This window comes from Callorhinus ursinus, unplaced genomic scaffold, assembly GCF_003265705.2.
Source record: "Callorhinus ursinus isolate GAN/ISIS: 27379988/994484 unplaced genomic scaffold, GSC_fseal_2.0 scaffold34, whole genome shotgun sequence".
NCBI lineage: Eukaryota > Metazoa > Chordata > Mammalia > Carnivora > Otariidae > Callorhinus > Callorhinus ursinus.
The window spans coordinates 8,900,565-8,928,077 of record NW_027397096.1 but is presented as its reverse complement, the minus strand read 5'-3'; the positions used below and the strand labels follow the sequence as shown (position 1 = coordinate 8,928,077).

Sequence of the window (27,513 nt, the reverse complement as noted above, 5' to 3'; positions counted from 1 at the left end):
TTTCTTTCTTTCTTTCTTTCTTTCTTTCTTTCTTTCTTTCTTTCTTTTTCTTTCTTTCTTTCTTTCTTTTTTTAACTTTTTGAGGAACTTCTATACTATTCTCCACAGAGGCTGCAACAATTTACAATCCCACCAACAGTGCATAAGGGCTCCTTTTTCTCCACATCCTTGTCAACACTTGTTATTTCTTGTCTTTTTTATTTTAGCCATTCTGACAGATGTGAGGTAATATCTCATTGCAGTTTTGATTTGCATTTTCCCAATGATGAGTGATGTTGAGCAGTTTTTCATGTGACCATTGGCCATCTGTATCAAAAGACTCACTTTAGATGTAAGGACATGCATAAGTTGAAAGTGGAAGATGGCAAAGTTATTCTATGCAAATAGTAACCAAAAGAACAGAGGTGGCTACACTAATACCAGACAAATCAGACTTTAAATCAAAAGTGGTTATAAAGGACAAAGACATTGTATAATGATAAAAAGATGAGTTCACCAAGAAGTTGTAGTAACTGTAAACATGTGGGCATCAAACATCAGAGCTCCTAATTATATAAACTAAAGATTTGGTATAATTCTAGGAGAAATAGATAGCTCTACAATAATAGGTGGAGTCTTAATTTGGATGAGATGAATTTGGGAGGAACACAAACATTCAAATCGTAACAGTTGTTCAGGAATGATCAGGAATTTATAGAGACAGAGGTGACATTCACAGCTTATAGCTGAGCCTCTGTAGGATACTGGTCCAGCAGCAGTAGACATGAATATTTTTACTCCTTTATAGCCTTTCCTAGGCTAGTATAGTGATTACTACCTGTGATGGACTCTCCTCTCAACTGTCTTTAGGCCATCTTTAGCAAAGCCGTGATCCCAATACACAGAAAAGGGAGAGAACTAATGGATTAGGGATACTTATACTAAAACAGACATCTTGTATATAAGAATTTTACCTCACTAGAAATATGGATATCTGATAGGAAGAGGGTACAGTAATTTGGCCCACCTTGCTGAAGATCAATTGGCCAAAATTTGTGAATCTAATTCATGCTTGCAAGACGGAAAAATTACTAACATGGCATATTGCTGGATGTCTTTAGACCCCCAACTGAGAATCTTCCTGAAGGACTCCCCAATAAAAGGAGGAAATTAAGGTAAAAGTTGGAATTATTAAAAATAAAGTATAAGGGGTGCCTGGGTAGCTCAGTTGGTTAAGTGTCTGCCTTTGGGTTAGGTCATGATCTCAGGGTCCTGGGATCTAGCCCCTTGTCCAGCTTCCTGCTCAGTGGGAAGCCTGCTTCTCCCTCCACTCCTCCCTTGTTTTTTTCCTCTCTCTCTCAAATAAATAAAATCGCTTTAAAAGTAAAATGAAATAAAAGTATAAGTAATATATAAAATTTGGTTCACTGAGAAGATCAAAAACATAGATAAGCTTCCCAGAGGGGCTTATTTAAGGAAGGGAGAAAGAAAATTATATAATATTAGGGATTAGAAAGCGGATATAAACACAGATAAAAATGAGATTAAAACAATTAGAAGAGGATCATATAAAACTATGGCAAAAAAATGGAAAATTTCAAAAAAAATTGAAAATTTCGGGGCGCCTGACTGGCTCAGTCTATAGAGCATGTGACTTTTGATCTCGGGGTTGTAAGTTCAAGCCCACATTGAGTGTAGAGATTACTTAAAAATTAAAAATAAATAAAATAAATAAATTGAGGGGCACCTGGCTGGCTCAGCTGGGGAAGTGTGCAACTCTTGATTTCCGGGTTGTAAGTTTGAGCCCCACATTGGGTATAGAGATTACTTTGAAAAAAGTGGAATCATTAGGGAAAAAATTGAAAACTTCACAGGAGTAAAAATTATTATACTCTTAGCTCAAAATCTGTCCAAAAAAAAGACTTTACCCTGTATCCTTTCCATAACATCCAGTGGAATATACACAGCAAAGGATTTTGCTGGGTTTGCCTCACAGTACAGAATTTGCTTTCTCCTGCTCAGGTTCTATACTCATGGCTCTTGTCTTTGTTGTTGTTGTTGTTGTTGTTGTTGTTGTTGTTGTTTTTTACAGGAAAGGATTTCTGCTTGGAAATTGAATGGCTACTGGGAAAATGAACATTAGTGTTGATTTGAAAACTAACTCTGCTGAACTGGTTTTAGGTGTGGGAGGAGTCACTCTTGGGGAGAAGAATAGGAAAAAAATGAAAGATTGTCAACTTAGAAAAAAGCAGAATGAAAACATCTTACAAGCTATGATTGCTTTGCTGAATTCTGGAGGGGGAGTGATCAAGGCTAAAATTGAGAATGAAAACTATAGTTACCCAAAAGATGGAATAGGGTTAGATTTGGAAAGTTCTGTTGGAAATATTCTTCCATCTGTTCATAAATACCTAGACTTTATGCAGCAAGGTGAATATTTTCTAATTTTTGTCAAATCATGGAGCTCAAAAACCTCTGGTTTACGAATTGTCACCTTGAGGTCCAATTTGTACAAAAGGGATGTAACATGTACAAATATCATGGATGCCACTGCTACATCGGAGTTCCTCAGAGACAAGAACAAAACTAAGGGGAGATTGTATAGATCTAAATTGTCTCCAAAGCACAATGCACAAGTAGAGAGTAACGTGAAGGCCTTGACTGATGACTTTTTTAACAGGACCCAACTTAGGTACAGAGAAAAAATCCCCTTTGCTGAATCCACACATGTTGAAATGAAAGCCTTCTCAACAGAAAAGTTGTTACAACGCATTAAAGAGATTCTCCCTCAATATTTTTCTGCATTTTCAAATACTGATGGAGGATATTTGTTTATTGGTTTAAATGGGGATGAAGTAATTGGCTTTAAAAGAGAAGTGAGTGATCTTAACAAGTTAGTTTCAGAAATAGAAAAATCCATTAAAAAGTTGCCTGTCTATCACTTCTGTAAGGAGAAGAAGGAGATAACTTACTCATGCAAATTCCTTGAAGTATATAATGAAGGCCATCCTTGTGGATATGTCTGTGCCCTCAAAATAGAGCCATTCTGCTGTGCAGTGTTTGCTAAAGAGCCAGAATCCTGGCGTGTGAAAGACAACGATGTGCATAAGTTTACCATAAAGGAATGGATTTCCAACATACTGCCTGTGAACCCAAGTGAGGAAGGGAGATTAGGAAGGAGGCTCCGTAGGGCTAGGATGGCAGGTAGGTTTTCATTTGGGATTTGGGGTGACATCATAGGCTTCATATTTCAACACCTAATTTACTAATGTCTGGTGGATACAATCAATCATTCACTCTCTTATTTTCCTCTACCCACTTAGAGGATAGCTCTTCCATACAGAAACCACATTACCTTCTGTCAGTAACACAAGCTGGTGCAAAGATCCAATTAACCCTATTTTTCTTCCCTACCATCTCTTTACTCACTTCCAGTGAAAAAGCCTGTTGAATCCTTTTTCTTTCTGAGCTCAGTTTCAGTAACTGACCATTTCTTGCTGTCAGGACCACTTGCCTCTTTTATTTACCTTTCCCTCATCTGTCTTTACACCTATTTATTTCCCTTAAAAACTCTTCCCTCTTCCTCTTTTTTTTTTAAGATTTTATTTATTTGAGAGAGAGAGAGAGAGTGAGAGAGAGAGAGAACATGAGTGATGTGAGGGGCAGAGGGAGAAGCAGACTCCCTGCTGAGCAGGGAGCCCAATGCGGGCTGTAAACTGAAGGCAGACACTTAACTGACGGAGCCACCCAAGCACCTGCTTACCTCTTCCTCTTCTGTCTTTCCATCTGGGGGCCAAAATGTAACCCTAAGTTGGAGTGATTAAGAAAAAGAATAATGCTGGTATTTTATCTGATTTTGGAAAAGGAAAGCCTCAAATAAAGTTAGACTGCACTAGCAACTTTAAAATCTCTGAAAATGCAAGGTTCTTCCTTAGAATCTGCAAAACTCAGCAGTCCTTCACTAGCTATCTCATCTTCAAATTTTAATTGCCTTTAAAGTGAACCCAAGTACATGGCAATATATTCGATGACTCTTAATGCATTTTTCCTATTAGTTTTCATTCCAGGTACAGTGTGTTCCAGCCCCATCAAGGATTAAAATGTATTAAAATTGCAATTTGTGGGGTGCCTGGGTGGCTCAGTCAGTTAAGCATCCAACTCTTGATTTCAGCTTAGGTCATAATCTTGGAGTCATGAGATGAACCCCCGCCTCCAGCTTGCTGGGCATGGAGCCTGCTAAGATTCTTGCTCTTTCCCTCTCCCACTGCCCCTCCCCTGTGCTCTCTCTCCCTCTCTCTCAAAAAAAAAAAAAAAAGATGTTGAAAAAGGCATTAAAATTGCAATTTGTGGGGAACCTGCCTGGCTCAGTTGGTAGAGCATGTGACTTTTTTTTTTTTAAGATTTTATTTATTTATTTATTTATTTAGAGAGCAGGGGAGGGGCAGAGGGAGAGGGAAAGAGAGAATCTCAAACAGGCTCCACACCCAGCATGGAGCCTGATGTGGGACTGGATCCCACATCCCTGAGATCATGACCTGAGCAAAAATCAAGAGTTGGATGCTTAACCGACCGAACCACCCAGGCGCCCCAGAGCTTGTGACTCTTGATCATGGGGTTGTGAGTTTGAGCCCCATGTTCGATGTACACATTACTTAAAAATAAAATCTTGGGGGCGCCTGGGTGGCTCAGTCGGTTAGGCTACCACCTCTTAACTTCAGCTCAGGTCATGATCTCAGGGTCATGTGATCCAGTCCCACATCAGGCCCTGTGTTGGGCGTGGAGCCTGCTTGGGATTCTCACTCTCTCTCCCTCTGTCCCTCCCTGGCTCTCTCTCTCTCAAAAAAAAAAACAAAAACTTAAATAAAATACAAAATTGCAATTTGTGTCTGACCTAGGAATCTAACTACAATATCTAACAATATTTCTATTGGGAAAAAGGGGTTAAATCTAAGCAGACTTTTGATATACTATGCGTTAGTTAGATGGGGGAAGGGTCTCTCATGGCAGATTAAGAATGTGGTTTTTTATTTGTTTGTTTGTTTTAAGATTTTCCTGGGACAGAAAAGATGATCTTCCAACAACAAATATCAACGCCATTATACAGTCGTAAATCTGTTTAGAATTTGGAAAATGAGCAGCTGAGATATCACTTTCCAGGTAGTTTAATTCTGACTTCTTTGTTTGTTTGTTTTTCTTTTTATTAACTTAAATTCAATTAACTAACATATAATGTATTATTGGTTTCTGAGGTAGAGATCAGTGATTCATCAGTCCTTTTTTTTTTTTTAAAGATTTTATTTATTTGACAGAGAGAGACACAGTGAGAGAGGGAACACAAGCAGGGAGAGTGGGAGAGGGAGAAGCAAGCTTCCCGCTGAGCAGGGAGCCTGATGTGGGGCTCGATCCCAGGACCCTGGATTCATGACCTGAGCCAAAGGCAGATGCTTAATGACTGAGCCACCCAGGCGCCCCTCATCAGTCTTATATAATACCCAGTGCTCATTACCTCATGTGCCCTCTGTAATGTCTATCACCCAGTTACCCCATCCCCCCACCTCCCTCCCCTCCAAAGACCCTCAGTTTGTTTCATATGATTAAGAGTCTCTTATGCTTTGTCTCCCTCTCTGATTTCATCTTGTTTTATTTTGTCCTCTCTTCCCCTATGATCCTCTGTTTTGTTTCTTAAATTCCACATATCAGTGAGATCATATGATAATTGTCCTTCTCTGATTGACTTATTTCGCTTAGCATAATACCCTCTAGTTCCAACCAAATCATTGCAAATGGCAAGATTTCATTTCTTTTTTGTTTAATTTTATGATGTTATGTTAATCACCATACATTACATCATTAGTTTTTGATGTAGTGTTCCATCGTTCATTTGTTGCGTGTAACACCCATTCAGTACGTGCCCTCTTTAATACCCATCACCAGGCTCACCCATCCCCCCACCCCCTCCCCTCTAGAACCCTCAGTTTGTTTCTCAGAGTCCATAGTCTCTCATTCTTCGTCTCCCCCTCCAATTTTCCCCCCTTCATTTTACCCTTCCTACTATCTTTTTTTTTTTTTTAACATATAATGTATTATTTGTTTCAGAGGTACAGGTCTGTGATTCAACAGTCTTACACAATTCACAGTGCTCACCATAGCACATACCCTCCCCAATGTCTATCAACCAGTCACCCCATCCCTCCCACCCCCCCACCACTCCAGCAACCCTCAGTTTGTTTCCTGAGATTAAGAATTCCTCATATCAGTGAGGTCATATGATACATGTCTTTCTCTGATTGACTTATTTCGCTCAGCATAATACCCTCCAGTTCCATCCACATTGTTGCAAATGGCAAGATTTCATTCCTTTTGATGGCTGCATAATATTCCAGTGTGTGTGTGTGTGTGTGTGTGTGTGTGTGTGTGTGTGTGTGTGTGTGTAACTTCTTTATCCATTCATCTGTTGATGGACATCTTGGCTCTTTCCACCGTTTGGCTATTGTGGACATTGCTGCTATAAACATCAGGGTGCACATACCCCTTTGGATCCCTACATTTGTATCTTTGGGGTAAATACCCATTAGTGTAATGGTTGGGTCATAGGGTAGCTCTATTTTCAACTTTTTGAGGAACCTCCATACTGTTTTCCAGAGTGGTTGCACCAGCTTGCATTCCCACCAACAGTGTAGGAGGGTTCCCCTTTCTCCGCATTCTTGCCAACATCTGTCATTTCCTGACTTGTTAGTTTTAGCCATTCTGACGGGTGTGAGGTGGTATCTCATTGAGATTTTGATTTGGATTTCCCTGATGCTGAATGATGTGGAACATTTTTTCATGTGTCTTTGGCCATTTGGATGTCTTCTTTGCAGAAATGTCTGTTCATGTCTTCTGCCCGTTTCTTGATTGGATTATTTGTTCTTTGGGTGTTGAGTTTGATAAGTTCTTTATAGATTTTGGATACTAGCCCTTTATCTGATATGTCATTTGCAAATATCTTCTCCTATTCTGTTGGTTGTCTTTTGTTTTTTTTGACTGTTTCTTTTGCTGTGCAAAAGCTTTTTATCTTGATGAAGTCCCAATAGTTCATTTTTGCCCTTGCTTCCCTTGGCTTTGGCAATGTTTCTAGGAAGAAGTTGCTGCGGCTGAGGTCGAAGAGGTTGCTGCCTGTGTTCTCAAGAATTTTGATGGACTCCTGTCTCACATTTAGGTCTTTCAACCATTTGGAGTCTATTTTTGTGTGTGGTGTAAGGAAATGATCCAGTTTCATCCTTCTGCACGTGGCTGTCCAATTTTCCCAACACCATTTGTTGAAGAGACTGTCTTTTTGCCATTGGACATTCTTTCCTGCTTTATTGAAGATTAGTTGACCATAGAGTTGAGGGTCCATTTCTGGGCTCTCTATTATGTTCCATTGATCTATGTGTCTGTTTTTGTGCCAGTACCATACTGTCTTGATGATGACAGCTTTGTGATAGAGCTTGAAGTCTGGAATTGTGATGCCACCAGCTTTGCTTTTCTTTTTCAACATTCCTCTGGCTATTCAGGGTCTTTTCTGGTTCCATACAAATTTTAGGATTATTTGTTCCATTTATTTGAAAAAAGTTGATGGTATTTTGATAGGGATTGCCTTAAATGTGTAGATTGCTCTAGGTAGCATTGACATCTTCACAATGTTTGTTCTTCCAATCCATGAGCATGGAACGTTTTTCCATTTCTTTGTGTCTTCTTCAATTTCTTTCATGAGTATTTTATAGTTTTCTGAGTACAGATCCTTTGCCTCTTTGGTTAGATTTATTCCTAGGTATCTTATGGTTTTGGGTGCAATTGTAAATGGGATCGACTCCTTGATTTGTCTCTCTTCTGTCTTGTTGTTAGTGTATAGGAATGCCACTGATTTCTGTGCATTGACTTTATATCCTATCACTTGACTGAATTCCTGTATGAGTTCTAGCAGTTTTGGGGTGGAGTCTTTTGAGTTTTCCACATAAAGTATTACATCATCTGCAAACAGTGAGAGTTTGACTCCTTCTTGCTGATTCAGATGCCTTTTATTTCTTTTTGTTGTCTGATTCCTGACGCTAAGACTTCTAGTACTATGTTGAATAGCAGTGGTGATAGTGGACATCCCTGCCGTGTTACTGACCTTAGGGGGAAAGATCTCAGTTTTTCCCCATTGAGAATGATATTTGCTGTGGGTTTTTCATAGATGGCTTTTATGATTTTGAGGTATGTACCCTCTATCCCTATACTCTGAAGAGTTTTGATCAAGAAAGGATGCTGTACTTTGTCAAATGCTTTTTCTGCATCTATTGAGAGGATCATATGATTCTTGTTCTTTCTTTTGTTAACGTATTATATCACATTGATTGATTTGCGGATGTTGTACCAACCTTGCAGCCCAGGAATAAATCCCACTTGATTGTGGTGAATAATACTTTTAATGTACTGCTGGATCCTATTGGCTAGTATTTTGGTAAGAATTATTGCATCCATGTTCATCAGGGATATTGGTCTGTAATTCTCCTTTTTGATGGGGTCTCTGATTTGGGGATCAAGGTAATGGTGGAGTCATAAAACGAGTTTGGAAGTTTTCCTTCCATTTCTGTTTTTTGGAACAGTTTCAGAAGAATAGGTATTAACTCTTCTTTAAATGTGGTAGAATTCCCCTGGGAAGCCATCGGTCCTGGATTTTTTGTTGGGAGATTTTTGATTACTGCTTCAATTTCCTTGCTGGTTATGGGTCTGTTCAGGTTTTCTATTTCTTCCTTGTTAAGTTTTGGTACTTTAGACGTCTCTAGGAATGCATCCATTTCTTTCTGATTGCCTAATTTGTTGGCATATAGTTGCTCATATGTTCTTATAATTGTTTGCATTTCTTTGGTGTTGCTTTTGAGCTCTCCTCTTTCATTCATGATTTTATTTATTTGGGTCCTTTCTCTCTCTCCCTCTCTCTTTCCCTCTTCTTCTTCTTCCTCTTTTTTTTAATGAGTCTGGCCAGGGTTTTATCAGTCTTATTAATTCTTTCAAAGAACCAGCTCCTAGTTTTGTTGCTCCTAGTTTTGTTGATCTGTTTTACTGTCCTTTTGTTTCTATTTCATTGATTTATGCTCTAATCTTTATAATTTCTCTTCTCCTGCTGGGTTTAGACTTTATTTGCTGTTTTTTCTCCAGCTTCTTTAGGTGTAAGGTTAGGTTTTATATTTGAGACCTTTCTTGTTTCTTGAGAAAGGCTTGTATCACTATATACTTCCCTGTTAGGACTGCCTTTGCTGCATCCCAAAGGTTTTGAACAGTTGTCTTTTCATTTTCATTTGTTTCCATGAATTTTTTAAATTCTTCTTTAATTTCCTGGTTGACCCATTCATTCTTTAGTAGGATGCTCTTTAGCCTCCATGTATTTGAGTTCTTTCCAAATTTCCTCTTGTGTTTGAGTTCTAGTTTCAAAGCATTGTGGTCTGAAAATATGCAGGGAATGATCCCAATCTTTGGTACCTGTTGAGACCTGATTTATGATTCAGGATGTGATCTATTCTGGAAAATGTTCTTTGTGCACTCAAGAAGAATGTGTATTCTGTTGCTTTGGGATGTAATGTTCTGAATATATCTGTGAAGTCCATCTCGTCCAGTGTGTCATTCAAATCTCTTATTTCTTTGTTGAACTTTTGCTTAGATGATTTGTCCATTGCAGTCGGGGGGGGGCTGTTAAATACCCCTACTGTTATTGCATTATTATCGATGTGTTTCTTTAATTTTGTTACTAATTGGCTTATATAATTGGCTGCTCCCATGTTAGGGGCATAAATATATTTACAATTGTTAGATTTTGTTGGATAGACCCTTTAATTATGATGTAGTTTCGTTCCTCATCTCTTATTACAGTCTTTGGTTTAAAATCTGATTTTTCCGATATAAGGATTGCCACCTCAGCTTTTTTTGATGTCCATTAGCATGGTAGATTGTTTTCCACCCCCTCACTTTCAATCTGGAGGTGTCTTTGGGTCTAAAATGAATCTCTGGCAGACAGTACATCGATGGGTTGTGCTTTTTTATCCAATCTGATACCCTGTGTCTTTTGATTGAGGCATTTAGCCCATTTAAATTCAGAGTAACTATTGAAAGATATGAATTTAGTGTCATTGTATTACCTGTAAAGTCACTGTTTCTGTATATTGTCTCTGTTTCTTTCTGGTCGCTGTTACTTTTGGGCTCTCTCTTTGCTTGGAGGATCCCTTTTAATATTTCTTGTAGGGTTGGTTTGGTGATCACAAATTCTTTTAGTTTCTGTTTGTCCTGGAAGCTTTTTATCACTATTTCTATTTTGAATGACATCCTAGCTGGATAAAGTATTCTTGGCTGCATGTTTTTCTCATTTAACACCCTGAATATATCATGCCAGTCCTTTCTGGCCTGCCAGGTCTCTGTGGATAGGTCTGCTGCCAGTCTAAAGTTTTTACTGTTAATAGGTTACAGACCTCTTGTCCGCTGATGCTTTCAGGATTTTCTCTTGGTCTCTGAGATTTGCAAGTTTCACTATTGTATGTCAGGTGTTGACCTATTTTTTATTGATTTTGAGGGGGGCTCTCTGTGCCTCCTGGACTTGGATGCCTGTTTCCTTCCCCAAATTAGGGAAGTTCTCCACTATAATTTGTTCCAATATACCTTCTTCCCCCCCTTTCCTCTTCTGCAACCCCAATTATTCTAATAATGTTTCACTTTATGGTATCACTTAATCTCTTGAATTCTCCCCTCATGATCCAGTAATTGAAAATCTTTCCTTTTCTCAGGTTCTTTACTCTCCATCATTTGGTCTTCTATATCACTAATTCTCTCTTCTGCCTCAGTTATCCTAGCACTTAGAGCCTCCGTTTTTTATTGCATCTCATTAATAGAGTTTTTTATTTCAACTTGATTCAATTTTAGTTCTTTTATTTCTCCAGAAAGGGATTCTCTTGTGTCTTCTATGCTTTTTTTCAAGCCCAGCTAGTATCTTTATAATTGTTATTCTGAACTCTAGTTCCAACATTTTACTTATGTCCATACTGACTAGGTTCTTGGCAGTCAGTACTGCCTCTTGTTCTCTTTTTTGAGGTGAGTTTTTCTGTCTTGTCATTCTGTCCAGAGAAGAATAATGACCAAGAGAACAAAATACAAAAATGGCAACCATGACCCCAGAGAAATATACACTAAGCAAATCAGAAGAGACCCAAAACCAAAAAAATAAAAATAAAAAAAAATTTTTTAAAGAAAAGAAAAAAAGCCAATATTATCAAACAGGTGGACGGAATAGAGCAATACACTGGATCCTGTATTTTGGTCCGTTTGTTAGAAAAGTTAGATCCCAAAATTGTAAAGAAAGAAAAACGTACATAGTACAAAGATAAAATTAAATACAATGAAAGGATAGACTGTAACTGTAAAAATGAAAATTAAAACACAAGAAAAAACAAAAGAGAAAAAAACAACAACAAAAAAGGAAGGGATATAAACAGACGGGTGAACAGAACGGTGCAATACACTATATCCTGAGTGTATCTTGGTCAATTTGTTAGAAGAAACTACATCTCAAAATTGTAAAGAAAGAAAAACATATATATACAAAAATAAATACTGAAGGGATAGAATGCAACTGTAAAAATGAAAATTAAAAAAGATTTTAAAAAAAGAGTTGATAAAATAAGAAATTGGTTGAAAAAGGAAAAAGAAAAGAAAATTAAAATTGAAAGACTAAAGAATCATGGAGGAAAAAACATGAATTCTATATGCTATATTTCCGCAGGGCTGGAGTTTTGCAGTTCTCATTGATTGGTAAATTGGTCTTGGCTGGATGTTCTTGCTGATCTTCTGTGGGAGGGGCTTGTTGCTTTGATTCTCAAGTGTTTTTTCCCCAGTTGGAATTGTATCGCCCTTGCCAGGGGGGCAGGCTAAGTAAGCGGCTCCAGTTTGCTCTATGTGGTTTTTGTTCCCTGAAGGCCTTCCACATGTCTTTAGAGGATGAGAATGAAAATGGTGGTCTCCCAATCTCCAGCCCCAGAGCCAAGAGCTTGGGGCCCCACTCCTCAGTGCACCCTCAGGGAAAAGCAGTCAATCACTCCTGTCTCCTTGGTCTCCGTCTGTACTCCATGCTCACGTGGCCTGTGATCGAGCATTTCTATCTCAGGCACAAGACCCTGCTTTGAGTCTCCAAACCCTGAAGACTCCTGTGGTGCACTCCTGAGCCGCTCCTCCCAGGGGAGGAAGGCAGAGGTCTTGCTGGGCCCCTGCTCAGAGGTCGTTCACTATTTATGGCAACCCTGAGCTGAAAGCCCTCTCCTGGGCTCGCTGTTTGCAGCCAGCTTCCCTGCTCCAATGCTTGGGAACTCTGCTGCACTCAGGCCCCCATGGTCTTCCTGTCACCCCAAGGATCCTGAGACCACACTGTCCCACCTAGGACTCCACCCGCTTTGCCACCTGGGTGTCTTTCAGGCCAGGATATCCCTCACTGGAGCAGACTTCTAAAAGTTCTGATTTTGTGCTCCGCTGCTATATCACCTTCTGGTAGCTGGCTGATGAATGCTCCCTCCCCCACAGTTTATCTTCCCATATATCACCTTGGATTCACTTCTCCACACCTCCTACCTTACTGAAAGTGGTCACTTTTGTATTTGTAGAGTTGCAACTATTCTTTTCTTATATCTCAGGTTGAGTTCTCAGGTGTTCAGAATGATTTGATAGCTATGTAGCTGAGTTCCTGGGCCCAGATGAAACTAAGGTCTCCTACTCCTCTGCCATCTTGGTTGTATCCTAATTCTGGCTTCTTTGGACTTGGTGGTGTGAGTATGTTCCAACCTCCCTTTCTTCACATCAGCACCACCTTGAAATTTGTCATCAGAGCTCATGTGGGTGTTAACAGGCATACTTTGGTGTTCTTAGTCATTGAATATATCAGAGTCTAATTCTTTAGATTTTGATTAGACTTTTCTTGGTGTAATACGAACTGCTTTAATTGAAAGTAAGAGTAACAGTTTAGTTTAAACAAAAAGAGAAGTGGATCATGTCACCGGGATGTCTAGATTGAGACGCAGCCTCATGCACAGCTATATTCAGTTACTGGAGAAATGCCATCAATACTCAGCATGTCTAATTTATCTGTTTTTGTTATCGTTTGGGGGCAACATGTTGTTTTCTGCTATTTGAACAGTGTTACCTTGAATATTCATTTTCAGTCTTCTGGTGCATATTTGCAAGAGAGTCTCTTGGGTGCACAACTAGAAGTAGAATTGCTGAGTCAGGAGGTATGTGAGTGTGCAAGTATTAAGATAATGTCAAATTATTTTTTAAAGTAGATGAATCACTTCAGTCCCATCAACGGTATATTAGAAATGCCTCTATCTTCTCCAATTGTCAAATCTCATCTTTCTTCTTTTCACCATCCTTCATCTTCCCACTCAAATAGGTACAGAATGGTATCTCTCTATGGTATGTATTTTCCTGGTTATTAACTTGGTAAAGCATCTCTTCTCATACTTATTGCCCATAAGTAAGTCTTCTAAGAAATGCCCATTCTGTCTTTTGCCCATTTTTCTATAGGGCTTTTGTCTTTGTCTTTTTCTTTCTTTTTTTTTTTTTTAAGATTTTATTTATTTGACAGAGAGAGACACAGCGAGAGAGGGAACACAAGCTCGGAGAGGGAGAGGGAGAAGCAGGCTTCCTGCAGAGCAGGGAGCCTGATATGGGGCTCGAACCCAGGACCCTGGGATCATGACCTGAGCCGAAGGCAGACGCTTAATGCCTGAGCCACCCAGGCTCCCCACTTTTGTCTTTTTCTTCTGATTTGTCAATGTAACTTACAGAGTCTAGAATCCAAATCCTCTTTTGGTCCCTGAATAGTTCCACTTTCACCCATTGATCTGCCATGCCACCACCAGCATATTATTAAATATATCTATATATAACTCTTATTTCTAGAATCTCTTTATGTACCCTCAGTCAATTTACTGGTCCTTAAATACACTTCACTGTCTTAATATTGTAATTTCATACTAAATAATCAGCAGCTGACAGGGTAAACTTTCTTTCATTCCTTTTCTTTGAGAGTGTCTTGGTAATTTTAGTCATTTACTCTCTCCTAGAGATTTTAGAATATAAATAACTGCTACAAAAAAAACCCTTGCAGAATTTTGATCACAGTTACATAGATCTATAGATAGTTTGGGAAAGAAATGATATATTTATATCCGTCCATTTTTGTCCTCTAACATAGGAAGTCTCTCCATTTATTTAGAACTTCTTTAATGTCTTTATTTTTTAAAAAGTTTTATTTATTTATTTGAGAGAGAGAACACAAGCAGGGAGGAGGGACAGAAGGAGATGGAGAAGCAGATCCCCCACTGAGCAGGGAGCCCGATGCAAGGCTCGATACCAGGACCCTGAGATCATGACCTGAGCTGAAGGCCGACACTTAACTGACTGAGCCACCCAGGTGCCCTTCTTTAATGTCTTATAAATTTCTGTGTGCAAGTTTTGTCAATCATTTGTTACCTTTATTACTAGCTTCTTCTACTTTTTTTGTTGTTGTGAATGATGTTTTTCTTTAAAAGTTTCAATTTATCATTGTTTGTTGCTGGTGTGTAGAAATGCAACTGACTTTATAAGTTGATTTTATATTAGACCACCTTGCTAAACTTTCTCTTTATTTTTAATGATTTGTCCCTAGATTCTTTTTATGTTCTTTATAAACAGTATACTGATTTTAAAATGTTGTTTCCTTATGCTTTTCGTTTTTTCCTAATCTTTTGCTTTTAATTTTTTTTCGTGTCTTAATGAACCCATGAGGACTTTGGGTATAATTCTAAATGGAAATGGTCTTACGTCAGATCTTTTTTTTTCTTTTTTAAGATTTTTATTTATTTGTCAGAGAGAGAGAGATAGAGAGCAAGAGAGAGGGAGAGCATGAGCAGGGGCAAGGGCAGAAGGAGAAGCAGGCTCCCTGCCAAGCGAGGAGCCCGATGCAGGACTTGATCCCAGGACCCTGGGATCATGACCTGAGCCAAAGGCAGACACTTAACCAACTGAGCCACCCAGGCATCCCTTACTTCAGATCTTAAAGAGAATTATTTCTGTGATTTTCTCATTTAAATTGAGGTTTACATTAGTATTTTTGAATATACCATTTATTAGATTAAGAAAGTTCCATGATATTCCTAGTTTAGTAAATGATTTTTCTTTTTATCATGAATAAATATTGAATTTTATCAAACATGTTCTGTTTCTGTTGTCACAAATGTTTATCCTTTTCATTTGTTAACTGACAAATGACATGTTAATATTTTATATTAAACAATTTTTGCATTCCTGGAACAGATCCAGTTGGATATTGGAGTATTAATCTCTTTAATACACTTTTATTCAGTTTACTAATTTTTTATTCAGAATTTTTGCATCTAAATTCATGCATTGTAGGGTCTAATAATAGTCCTCTCTCTTTCTTTATTTAGTGTTTGAATCAAAATAACAGTGAAAGCAGAATAAGTTGGGGATATTTCCTCTTTTTCTATCCTCCAGAAAAATTTATATAAATTGGAATATGTTGTTTGAGATTTAGGTAGAACTTGCCTGTAAGAGTATCTGAGCCCTTTGTGAGAAGATTTGTAACTACTATTTCTAATTCTTTAATAATTAAAGGACTACTCAGGGTTTTTGTTTCCTTGAGTTGATTTTGGTAAATTATATTTTTAAGGAATTATGATTTCAGTAGCTGGTATTTCCATATCGGTCTGATCAGTCTGACATCTCATCTTTTATATCCTTATTTCAGGCTTTTTCCCTAAGAGAACATAAAATTTACTTATTTTGTGAAATAAGCACTTTTAAAACAGTTTGCTTTTCTTAGATATCTTATATGTTAATCTTCTGTCTTGTATTTCACTCTAAAATATTTTCACTAACTTCTTTATGAGAAAATGTGGTATTTAGGACCTATTAAAATAATATTACGTCAAAGGGATTCAGAGTGTCCCAGCCTAGCCCAAACTTAGGGAGGGAGCTCCCCTTCCTTAGAAATTCCTGAGTGACATATAAACCCAATAGACAATGACACCCATAGTGTACCTGACCTGGAACACATAACTTAGACTGTAAGTCTACATGGAGACTTTCCTTTGACCCAAGCCAAATTATAAGGAGTTTCTAAAACCTGAGTGTTCACTTGAGTTGCTAAATATTTATTGTTGAGATTTATTTCTAGCAATTCCAAGTCTTGTTGCTTTTGGAATGAAGTTATTCTATCATCATGTATTCTAACTATGAATTGCTGTTATATAGGAAAATACTAGTTACTATATTTACTATATCAATCCACTATCTTAGTAATTGTAATTGCTTTTCAGTTATTTCTCCTGGTTTTTTGGCACACCATAATAAAGTTAATTTGGTTCATTCATTTTCTTTTTAAGATTTTATTTATTTATTTGACAGGACACTGGGATCATGACCTGAACCGAAGGCAGACTCTTAACAACTAAGCCACCCAGGTGCCCCAATTTGGTTCATTCTTTTCCAGTATTTGTTATTTCTTTTCTTTCAACCAGTGCTTTTCTAAGATTGTGAAATATGCCTACAGAAATGAACATGAAACTAAATGAACAATATAATGAAACAGTTGTGTATGAATAGCTGTATATCTATCACCCAAATCAGAAAATACATCATCAGTATCACCCTAAAAATCTCCTGTGTTCTTTCCTGGTCACATCCCCACCCTGAGTTACTTCCATGCTAATTTTATGCTAGTCACATTTTCACCATTCTTTATAATTTTATCTTCTATGTGCTCATCCCTAAAAATACAGCTTTGTTTTGCTTATTTTTGAACTTACTAAAATGGAACTACACTGTATATATTATTTTTGTGGTGCTTCCTCATTCGAGATTATATTTGTTAGATGTTGTGTATAGTTCATTAATCTTCCTTGCAATAAAATATTCCTATGTGAACATACAACTATTTTTTTATAAATTCTACTGCTATGTTGATTTGAGTCATACCCAGTTTGATCTGTTATAAAGAATGCTGCTTCAGACACCCTGTGGGCATTTGCATCTATTTCCTGAGCACAAGTGAAATTGTTGGGTCATAGGGTATTTGTATTTTTTAAAAAGATTTTATTTATTTATTTGACAGAGAGAGAGCCAGCACAAGTAGGCAGAGCAGTAGGCAGAGGCACAGGGAGAATCAGGCTCCCCACTGAGCAGGGAGCCTGATGTGGGACTCTATCCCAGGACCCTGGGATCATGACCTGAGCCAAAAGCAGATGCTTAACTGACTGAGCCACCCAGGCACCCCAGGGTATTTGTATTTTTAACTTTAGTTGTTAATGCCAAAATGTTTCCCGATTTACATGTTTACCCAATCTTCCACATCCTCAGCCATACAAGATAGGCAACATTTGAAAAACTTTAAATAGGCCACATTTAAATGTTGCCTGTCTTCTAGGCACCTATAGGTATTTTGTTATAAATGTAATTTGCATTAATTTGTTCTTTGGTTACTAATGAAGTTGGGAACTTTGTCATATGCTTATTGATTACTTGAAATTCCTTCTCTAAAAAATGTTGCTTAAAGCATCTTTGTTTTGGTTTGTCTTTTTTTCTTATTGATTTGTAGGAATTAAAAGTATAATCTAAATACATGTCTTCTGTGTGTTGTTTATGTTGTAGATCTCTTCTCCCATTGCATGACTTTTCCCACTCCCTGTGTTTTGTGTTTTGATGAAAAGAAGTTCTTAATTTTAATGAAGTCATATTTATCATTTTTTTCCTATAGTTTTCTTTGTGGAGATATATATATATATACATATATATATATATTTTGAAGATTTTATTTATTTATTTGACAGAGAAAGACACAGCGAGAGAGGGAACACAAGCAGGGTGCGTGGGAGAGGGAGAAGCAGGCCTCCCGCTGAGCAGGGAGCCCGATGCAGGGCTTAATCCCAGGACCCCGGGATCATGACCTGAGCCGAAGGCAGACACTTAACGACTGAGCCACCCAGGTGCCCCTGTGGAGTTATTTTTGACTGCTAAATGGTTCTTTAAAGATTACAGTATTCAATTTTACTATTTATTCTTTAGTCAATTTCAGCAAGTTATATTTTTCTAGAAATTTGTATCTTCTAAGTGTTCAAATTCAGTGACATAAAATTGTTCGTAATAATCTCTTACAATTTTTCATTGTCTGCAGGATCTCTAGTGATGTCTTGTTTTGAATTCCTGATATTGATTTTTTGTACTTTTTCTATTTTTAAGTTCTTGGCCAGGCATGCTGGAAGACTCACATTGGTATTGTTTTCATTATTCTTTTCCAAGAACCAACTTTTGACTTTATTTATTGTGTCTATTGTATGTATCCTTTTAAAATTAGGTTTTGCTCTTGTTTGTATAATATCCTTTCTTCTTTTTTTTTTTTAAATCTGGTTTTATTTTTAAATTTAACTCTATGCCCAACATGGGCTCAAACTCACAATCCTGAGATCAAGTCATATGCTCTAGCAACTGAGTCAGCCAGGTGCCCCTCTTTTTCTTTTCTTGGGTTTATTTTGATGTTCTTTTTCTTGTTTCTTGAGATGCTTAAGTCAGTATTAATCCTTTTTATCCCAATATAAGCACTTAAAATATTCACCTCTATGTCCTATTAAGTAAAATTTTAAAATTAAAGTATAGCATCCGTACAAGAAAGTGCAGAAGCCATACACACTTGATAAATTTTCACAAAGTGAACATGCCTCTGTAATCAATATCCATATCAAGAAAATAAAACATTACAAGCACTTGAGAAGCCTCCCTCCTGTATTCTTTAAGTCATTATTCTACAAAAATGCAATCATTTTTCTGACTTCCATATCCATAAGTTTGTTTTGCTTGTTTTTGAACAGTTGTTGATAAATACCTCTTAACTTTTTAATGTCCATAGAAACTACAAGGACGTCTTTTTTATTCTGGATATTGATAACTTATTTTTTCCCTCTTTTTTTCTTGATAAGTCTTGCTAAGTGTTTATTTTATTGATCTTTTCAAAGAACCAACTTTGGGGTGCCTGGATGATTCAGTCAGTTAAGTGGCTGACTCTTGATTTCAGCTCAGGTCATGATCTCAGAGTTCTGGGATCAAGCTCTGCATCCAGCTCCCTGTTGGGCTCTGTGCTTAGCAGGGAGTCTGCTTCAGGTTTTTCTCTCTCTCTCTTTCTCTGCCCCTCCTCCCTTGCACATTCTCTGTCTCTCAGATAAATAAATCTTTTTTTTTTAAAAGAGCCAACTTTGACTTTGCTGATTTTCTCTATTCTTATTTTTTTAAGATTTTTTTAAAAAGATTTTATTTATTTATTCGAGAGAGTGAGAGAGAGAGCACAAGATGGAGGAAGGTCAGAGGGAGAAGCAGACTCCCTGCCCAGCAGGGAGCCCGATGAGGGGCTGGGAGTTAAATAGTTAAATAGTTAAATTTGTTCTATCCTGGGACTCCTGGATCATGAGCTGAGCTCAAGGCAGACGCTTAACCGACTGAGCCACCCAAGCACCCCTAAGATTTTATTTTTAAGTAATCTCTACACCCAACATGGGGCTTGAACTCACAACCCTGAGATCATGAGTCACATGCTCCAACAACTGAGCCAGCCAGGTGCCCCTCTATTGTATTTTTTCTTTCAATTGCAATGATATCTCCTCTTACCCTTATTTTTTTTCCTTTTTAAAAACTTGTGTGTGTGTGTGTGTGTGTGTGTGTAGTTTGCTGTTCTTATCTGACAATAAGGCTGAAAGCCTAGGTAACTGATCTTAAGTTTTTTCTTTTTCAAGAAATTTATTTTAGAGCCATTGATTCCTCCCCACTCAGAATTATTTTAACTATACCCCAAAGGTTTCATATGTTGTGTTTTCATTTTCATCTAGCTCAAAATATTTTTTTATTTCCACTGTGCTATTTTAACTTATAGGTTGTTTGAAAATATGTTGCTTAATTTTCAAACACTGGAGATTTGTATTGATCTTTCTGCTTTTTTTGATGTATTACCTATTGCCATGTAATAAACTCCCCCAAAATGTAGCAGCTTAAATTATCAAGAAACGTTTATTATGTCACTCTTTCAGTGGGTCAGGAATCTGGGAGTCGCTTAGCTGGGTGATTCTGACTTCAAGTCTCTCAGTATGTTGCAATCAAGCTATGGGCCCCATCTCTTTTAAAGGGTCAGCTGGGGGAGAATCTATTCCCAAGCCAGCAACTAAGGTTGTTGGCAGTCCTCAGTTCCTCTTTGGCTGTTGGTCAAATACTTTAGTCCCTCCCTACATGAATCTATTCTTGAGTTACTTGAGTATCCTCATGGAATAGCAGCTTCCCCCAGAGTGAGCAGTTGGGGTAGGGGGTGAAGAAACATGTTCTCTAGTCTTTTATAACCTAGTCTCACTATCACTTCTGCTATATACTTTTGGCAGAATTCTGGTAAATGTGGAAGGGGACAAACACTTAGGCTAAGTTTACTAATTGTGTTGTTCAAATCTACTATGTCCTTACTGATTTTTGTTGTCTGTCTGAAGATTTTGTCTATCAGTTAGTGAGAGAAGTGTGTTAAAATAGTCAGCTAAAATTATCTATATCTCCTTCTACTTCTGTCAAATTTGCCTTCTATTATTTTTTTTTTTAGATTTTCTTTCTTTATTTGAGAGAGAGAGACAGAGATAGTGAGAAAGAGCACAAGTGGGGAGGAGAGGGAGAAGCAGGCTCCCTGCAGAGCAAGGAGCCTGATGCGGGACTCAATCCCAGGACCCTGGGATCATGACCTGAGCCGAAGGCAGACGCTTAACTGACTGAGCCACCCAGGCGCCCTGCCTTCTATTATTTTGAACCCATTTATCAGGTACATACAAATGTGTTGTATTTTCCTTTGACTTGACTCTTTTATCAATATAAAATGGATTTTCTATGTGAACAACCCCGCTTTCTGTTAATAGAAAAAGGTATTAGTATTTACTTTCTAATTTTAATAACTCTTATTTCTTCACCTTATTACACTGGCTAGGATTAAAATCTCAGAAAAAATGTTGAATACAAGAACTGAAAGTAGAAAATTTTCTTTCTTAATCTTAAGGAGAAAGTGTTCTGTATTTCTTTTCTTAGGTGCCCTTTATCATATTGATTAAGTTCCCCTTTATTTCTCATTTTCTGAGAGTACTAGGGAAATAATTTTATCAAATGCTTTTTCTGGATCTATTGAGATGACCATATCCCCCCCCCCCACCTTTTTCTGTTAATATGGTTAATTATATTGGATGGTATTTTTTAAATGTTAAACATACCTTGCATTCCAAAATAAACCCCATTTAGTCATGTCGTATTATTCTATTTATATATTTCTAGATTCTGTTTGCTAATATTTTGCTGAGAAATTCTTTTTGTCTGTGTTCATGAGGGATATTGGTCTGTGGCTTTCTTTTCTTGCATTGTCAGGATTTGGAATCAGAATTATTCTAGCCTTATAGGATGTGCTGAGATATGTTCATTGTTCCTAGTTTCTGAAAGAGTTTGAGTAAGAGTGGTGATATGTTTCCTTATATATTTTATAAAAATCACTGTTGAAACTCCCTGAAGTTTTCCTAATGGGAAGATTTTGGTAATGAACAAAATTTGTTGAATAGATATAGACCTGTTCAGATTTTCTGTTTTTTCTCATGTCGGTTTTGGTGTTTTATTTTCATAGATTTTGTCCATTTCATCTCATTTGTCAAATATATTGGCAAAAATGTTTATAAATTGTGTATAGCATTCTCTCTCTTTTCTTTTTTTAGAGTGAGAGAGAGCAGGAATGGGGAGGGGCAAAGGGAGGAGAGAGAATCTTAAGCAGGCTCCATGCTTAGCACAGAGCCTGGCACGGGGCTCAATCTCACAACCCTGAGATCATGACCTGAGCCAAAATCAAGATTAGAATGCTTAACCGACTGAGCCACCCAAGCACCCCTATAGCATTCTCTTTTAGTCTTTTAAACATGTGTAGATCTGTGCTGATACAGTATTTTTATTTCTATTATTCATCTGTGCTTTTTCTCTTTTTTGTGATGACTCTTGTAAAGGGCTTATCAATTTAATTTAATTTTCAAAGAACCAACTTATGGATTTGGTAATTTTATCTGTTGTTTGTTTTCATTGATTTCTGTTCTGCGATTATAACTTCCTTTCTTCTACTTACTTTGGATTTGTTAAAGTGGAAACTAAGATCATTTAATTTTAAGACTTTTCCCTTTTTAACACAAGCTTTATATTTCTCTCTAAGTACTACTTTATTTGCATCCCACAAATTTTTATATGTTGAATTTTACTTATTCAGTTTGAAAGTGTTTCTAATTTTCTTTATGATGGATAGGTTATTTAGAATTTTCCTGTTCAATTTTCAAATACTTGGGGATTTTTTAGACATTTTACTGTTACTGATTTCTAATTTAATTTTACTGTGATCAAAGAATATACTCTGTAAGACTTAAGTCTTTTGAGTAAGTATCTGACAGCCGTGAATCCCAACCTCTTTTTCCTCAGCCTAGTAAGACTGCTGATTTCTGCTTGGGCTCTATTCACCCATAACATGATATAGAAAGTATCCTTAGGCCAAAAGCTGGGGTGAATGTGAAGCAACTTCCTGTGCTTCCCGTCTATCAAAGATCGTAAACTTTTAAGTTGTGCTTGTATTGGTTGTTCCTCTGGTCTTCAAATCACTCTTATTTATTTTGTACAGCTTTCATAGTTGTGTTTGGTGGGAGGATTGTTCTGGGACAAGCTACTTTGTCATGGTTGGAATTGGAAGTTTCCCAGTGATTTAAAATTTATTCTAATTATTGTCACATCTAGTGCCACCAGGAAAGAGATATTCTGGAAGCCCTCTGCAAGAAACTGTTCTCACAACACAAAGGACTTGCACAATTAACATGTAAAGAAATGGGCTCTGTTGGTCCAGGGACATTGATATTTTCTAGGACCTGGTCTTTGCATCTGGGCTTGCAAAAGAACCAGAATGTAATCTGTGGTGCTCTTCTAATTGCCCAGGGCTATCCACTAGTCCTACATACCTTCTTCAGGGTACTAAATAAAGAGTTAACAGGCTACTCTTTGCAAGCTGCCTTCACTTTAAAGCATGAACTGGTAAAAATGGGTGGTTACACTGGGAAGGTGTCGTGCCAAAGATCTTCTACTTGAGTGAAGAGCTTTCCATATTGACTGAAGACAATGCAAGTTCTTTTCACTGATATAAGCGCCCAGATATTTTATCCCGAATCCCACAATCTTGAAACCACCCAAACAGTAAGAGACTTGAATCAGGCCCTTTATACAGTCCTGATGACATTTTTTGAGAGACCAGTTTACTTCTGAGATTTGTCAACACCTCTTAGATGACCAGTATGAAATATTTTCAGAGGAATGACACAAAGATGTTTAAATCTTTTCCAAGTATCACCTGAATCATGGCAACTGGACCAGACTACAAAGATGTTTTTCATTGTATAATCAATGATATCTTTAATTCTGTAAAAATATGCCTTTGAAAAACTTTGCAAGGTAAGAAACTTGTTGGGATGTTAGAAAATCAAGTTAGTCTTTGCTTCCTCCTAAATGATCTTCATAGATGTTACTTAAGGGTTATTTAGGAACATTAATTTGTTAATCATTCTGTGCACAGTTTCTTATTTACTCTCTGCATAGTTCATGGATAGATTTTCTTCCAGTTTTAAATTGGGGAAAATTGCAATACTTTTATTTTTAACAACAACAACAACAATGGAAATTTCCCAGGATGTAGACAGAAAACCTTTATTACTTAGAAAAGATTGGGGCACCTGGCTGGCTCAGTTGGTAGAGCATACAACTCTTGATCTCAGGGTCATGAGTTTAAGCCCACATTGGGCCTAGAGCTTACTTTAAAAAATTAAAAAGAAAAGAAAAGAAAACATCATCATTGATGACGCTCACAATTTCCATAATGAAAATGAAGAAGGTAAAATTTATTATCCCTTCCCTCAAAATCTCCTGATCTTCATGGACTACCTTTACACTCTTCAGGTGGAGGAGTTACAGCTTTTTTAACTGCTCAGCTAGCATCGTAAGAACTCACCAGAATGGTCACTTTCTTTTTCTGTAAGCAGTTATGAATAAGGTGAATTGAAAAAAATCCAGAAAATTCTCTTTAACATAGTTTTGGAGGAAAACAGCCAGAGCATTAGTAGAAACCCTTTCAAACAATGACTATTTTCATCAAGAAGGGGAAGGAACACCAGAGTTTGACATTTTCCAGTCATCTAAGATGAGCTGGGAGACTAAGATGAAGCTTAACAGAGCTGGATGCACCTTTGACTACGTGTTGTGAATCCATGTGTAAGACATTCAGTTAGGATGAATTTAGTGGGATCTTGGAACAGAGAAGAGAACCCAGGTTCACCAGCAAGGCTTCAGCCTTCTCTATCACTATGTTCAATGCCAGAAGAAGTAAAGCAATGCATACAGAATTCTGGGGAAAATTAAGTTTTACATAACCATATTTTACCAAACCAAGATATCATTTGACTATGAAGTAAATAAGCAAACACTTTAAAAAAAAGATTTTATTTATTTATTTGAGAGAGAGTGCAAGCATGAGCAGGGGGTAGGGGGGGAAAGGGAGGGGAAAAAAGAAAAGTAGAGGAGAGGGGGAAGCAGCCTCCCCACTGAGCAAGGAGGCTGATGAGGGGCTGCATCCCAGGACCCTGAGATCATGACCTGAGCTGAAGGCAGACACTTAACCAACTGAGCCACCCAGGTGCCCCAATAAGCAAACACTCTTATCAAAGAATCTAGGGGACATAGTTCTCTAATATCTTCTTGAAAAACTACTTTGTAGTGAAGTCCAGCTGATGAAATTATGAACCAAAATAAAGAATACAAAAAAAAAATGTATGAACACACTTACTCCCCGAGTTTCTCCAGTGCCAAACCCCAGCTGTGTTTCCCCCGCCCTGCCCAGCACAACAGGCCAGCTGCCAGGGTGCAGACCTTGCACAGGAGCCCTTACACAAACTGCTAGTGTTCAGTGATGTGGGCATAGACAAGACCAGCATCATCAAGAACTACATGCACCAGAACTCCTCGCACTACCAAGCCACCATTGGCATGGACTTGGCACTCAAGGTTCTCCACTGGAACCTGCAGACCTTGGTACACCTGGCACATTGCAGGTCAAGAACGATTTGGAAAAATGACAAGGATCTATTACCTGGAATCTATGAATTGTTTATTGTCTTCAGTATCAGTAGGCATCCATATCTGAAACAGAGGCAAATTGGAAAAAAAACAATTTGGATTCAAAGTTAACCAATGGGGAAAAAAAGAGTTAACCAATGGCAACCCAGTTTCAGTGGTTCTGCTGGCCAAAAAAAAAATGTGACCATGGGAAGAATGTGCTGATGAACAATGAGACCAGTTCATGGTACATGATATTATAGGATGATTTGAAACATCTGCAAGGAAACTGTAAACACTGATGAAGCCTCCAGATATCTGGAGAAACATTAAAATACACCCAGGATTTTAATTTATTTTAATTTATGGAGGTAACAGGGAAATGTTTTCTAGAAGGCATAAGGGGAGGGCTGTTAATCTATTGGAATATTTAATGTCTTATTTTTATTGGTAGTAACACAAGTATGTTTATGAAAATGTATTGAGCCATACACTTGTGATATGTATACTTTTAAATATGTATGTTACACTTAATAAAAAGTTGAAATGGAATATAAGTGAATTGTCATGGAAAGAAGGCTTGAATGTATGCACACGCACACACTAGTAGTATTTGTATGTGACCAAGGGGAATGAGTGATTATGTCAGAGATGCAGGGCAGAAGGTCATGGTGGACAACTGGAAGGATTAGTAGAAGGCATTGCGAGTGAGTTGTCCTTTCCCCAGGGGATCATGACGTTGACTAATATGAGGCAGATGCCTTTGGGGGAAAGCAATAATCTTCATTGATTTTTACAATAGCATAGATAGTAGTAACTTCTATCAGATTTTCCTTTAGGCATGGGAGTATAGGGGTATACAATTTGGCAGAAAGCAAGCAGTATACCAGGATCATGGGCTAGGCAGACAGTGAGCTCAGAAACATAATAGAATCTCTAATATCAAAAGAAGAAAAAGCAAAAATTTCCTGTGTTCAATTTGCTCCTTAGGAGATACAGTCTATGGATGTTACTGAAGCAGAGGTTTTAGTGTTTGAGGCTGAAGTTGTTCTCTAGCACAGGAGGCGAAGTTATCTACCACAGCAAGGTCTTGGGCAGGGGTGGTGTTGTCTGAGGCAAAGTCATCTCCAACCATGAGTTCTTGGCCAGGACAGTGTCATCTCGGAAATGGGAATTAGGCATTTTTTCTAAGTGGGTACCTACTTGGGTTGCTGTAGGTCTCAGCATTAACTATATTTGCTTGAAACAATGGCTTGCTTGGAGGGTTTGGGCCTCTGGATTGTAAAGCAATGAAAGCACCCAATCTGTGCTAATAAGATCAACAGACATCAGGTGTGTAGGTAGGCAGCTGCATTTGATAGGGTTTTTTTTGTTTTATTTGCCTGTTTATTTTGTGGTGGAATTTTTAAAAATATTTTATTTATTTATTTGAGAGAGAGAATGGGAGGGAGAGGGAGAGAGAATCTGAAGCACATTCCGCGCTGAGCAGAGCCAGTCGTGGGGCTCGAGTCCCCAAATGCAAGATTGTGACCTGAGCCGAAACCAAGAGTTGGATGCTGAGCCACCCAGGCGCCCCTATTTTGTGGTGGAATTTTAGGCTCACATGAGTGCCATATCAGGTAAGTAGCTGCCTGTCCATGGGATAATCAATGTTAATTGGTCCCAGGAGAATGTGCATCCTGGATTTGGCCTTCAGCCTTTATGGAATGGGGCAAGATTGAAAATTTATAAAAATAGGTTAAGGCCCAGGGTAAGATAAAGACATATCTAGAGGACTACTTATTGGACTGGAAATTTAAAAGGAATTATTTGAGGAGGTCATTGTTTCTCAGTTAAACAGGCTATTTGGACCTACTAGGAAAATGAAAGTTCTATTGAATGCCTCCTGCAAGAGCCCAGCATTGTTTATTTTGCCAAGTGAAATGTATGCATTGTTTATTACCAATAAAGTCTATAACTCTGAAGAGACTAAGAGTGTTCTGGCAAGATCTCATATTGTGGCTTTAGTATATGTAGAGCCACAGATGATTTTGATTTATATTTTGAGTACCTGTGAGGTAAGGGATTTATGGTCCTTGTCCCAAACACCAGCAAAAACAATGAAGCAAAAAAGTCTGGTGACTTCAAATGTGAATTGTAGGATATGTTGTTGCCCAGGAGCCTATTCTAGAGGATAGCTGAATGGTTTTATAGTCTGCAGCTGAGGGGTTATGTCAGAAAGCCATATACATCATCAAAACTTATGAGCTAGTGCCACCCGGGTGGCTCAGTTGGTTAAGTATCCAACTCTTGATTTCAGCTCAGGTGGTGATCTCAGGGTTGTGGAAC

General features: G+C 37.8%; 2 protein-coding genes across 2 annotated transcripts in view; one reads left to right on the top strand and one right to left on the bottom strand.

Annotated features, from left to right (window-relative positions):
• The first annotated feature begins 2,111 nt into the window (after positions 1–2,111).
• SLFN12 (schlafen family member 12) lies at positions 2,112–25,518 on the top strand. Its single transcript, XM_073879582.1, is given in 6 exon segments — positions 2,112–3,183; positions 24,971–25,166; positions 25,168–25,378; positions 25,380–25,416; positions 25,419–25,463; positions 25,466–25,518. Coding segments are annotated over 6 exon segments (1,614 nt in total).
• Positions 24,635–27,513, bottom strand: part of LOC112808263 (schlafen family member 5-like) — a 52,533-nt gene continuing 49,654 nt past the window's right edge. The window contains exon 5 of the transcript XR_012374434.1: positions 24,635–25,269. The gene's annotated coding sequence lies outside the window, so the exon portion shown is untranslated. The remainder of the gene's footprint in view (positions 25,270–27,513) is intronic.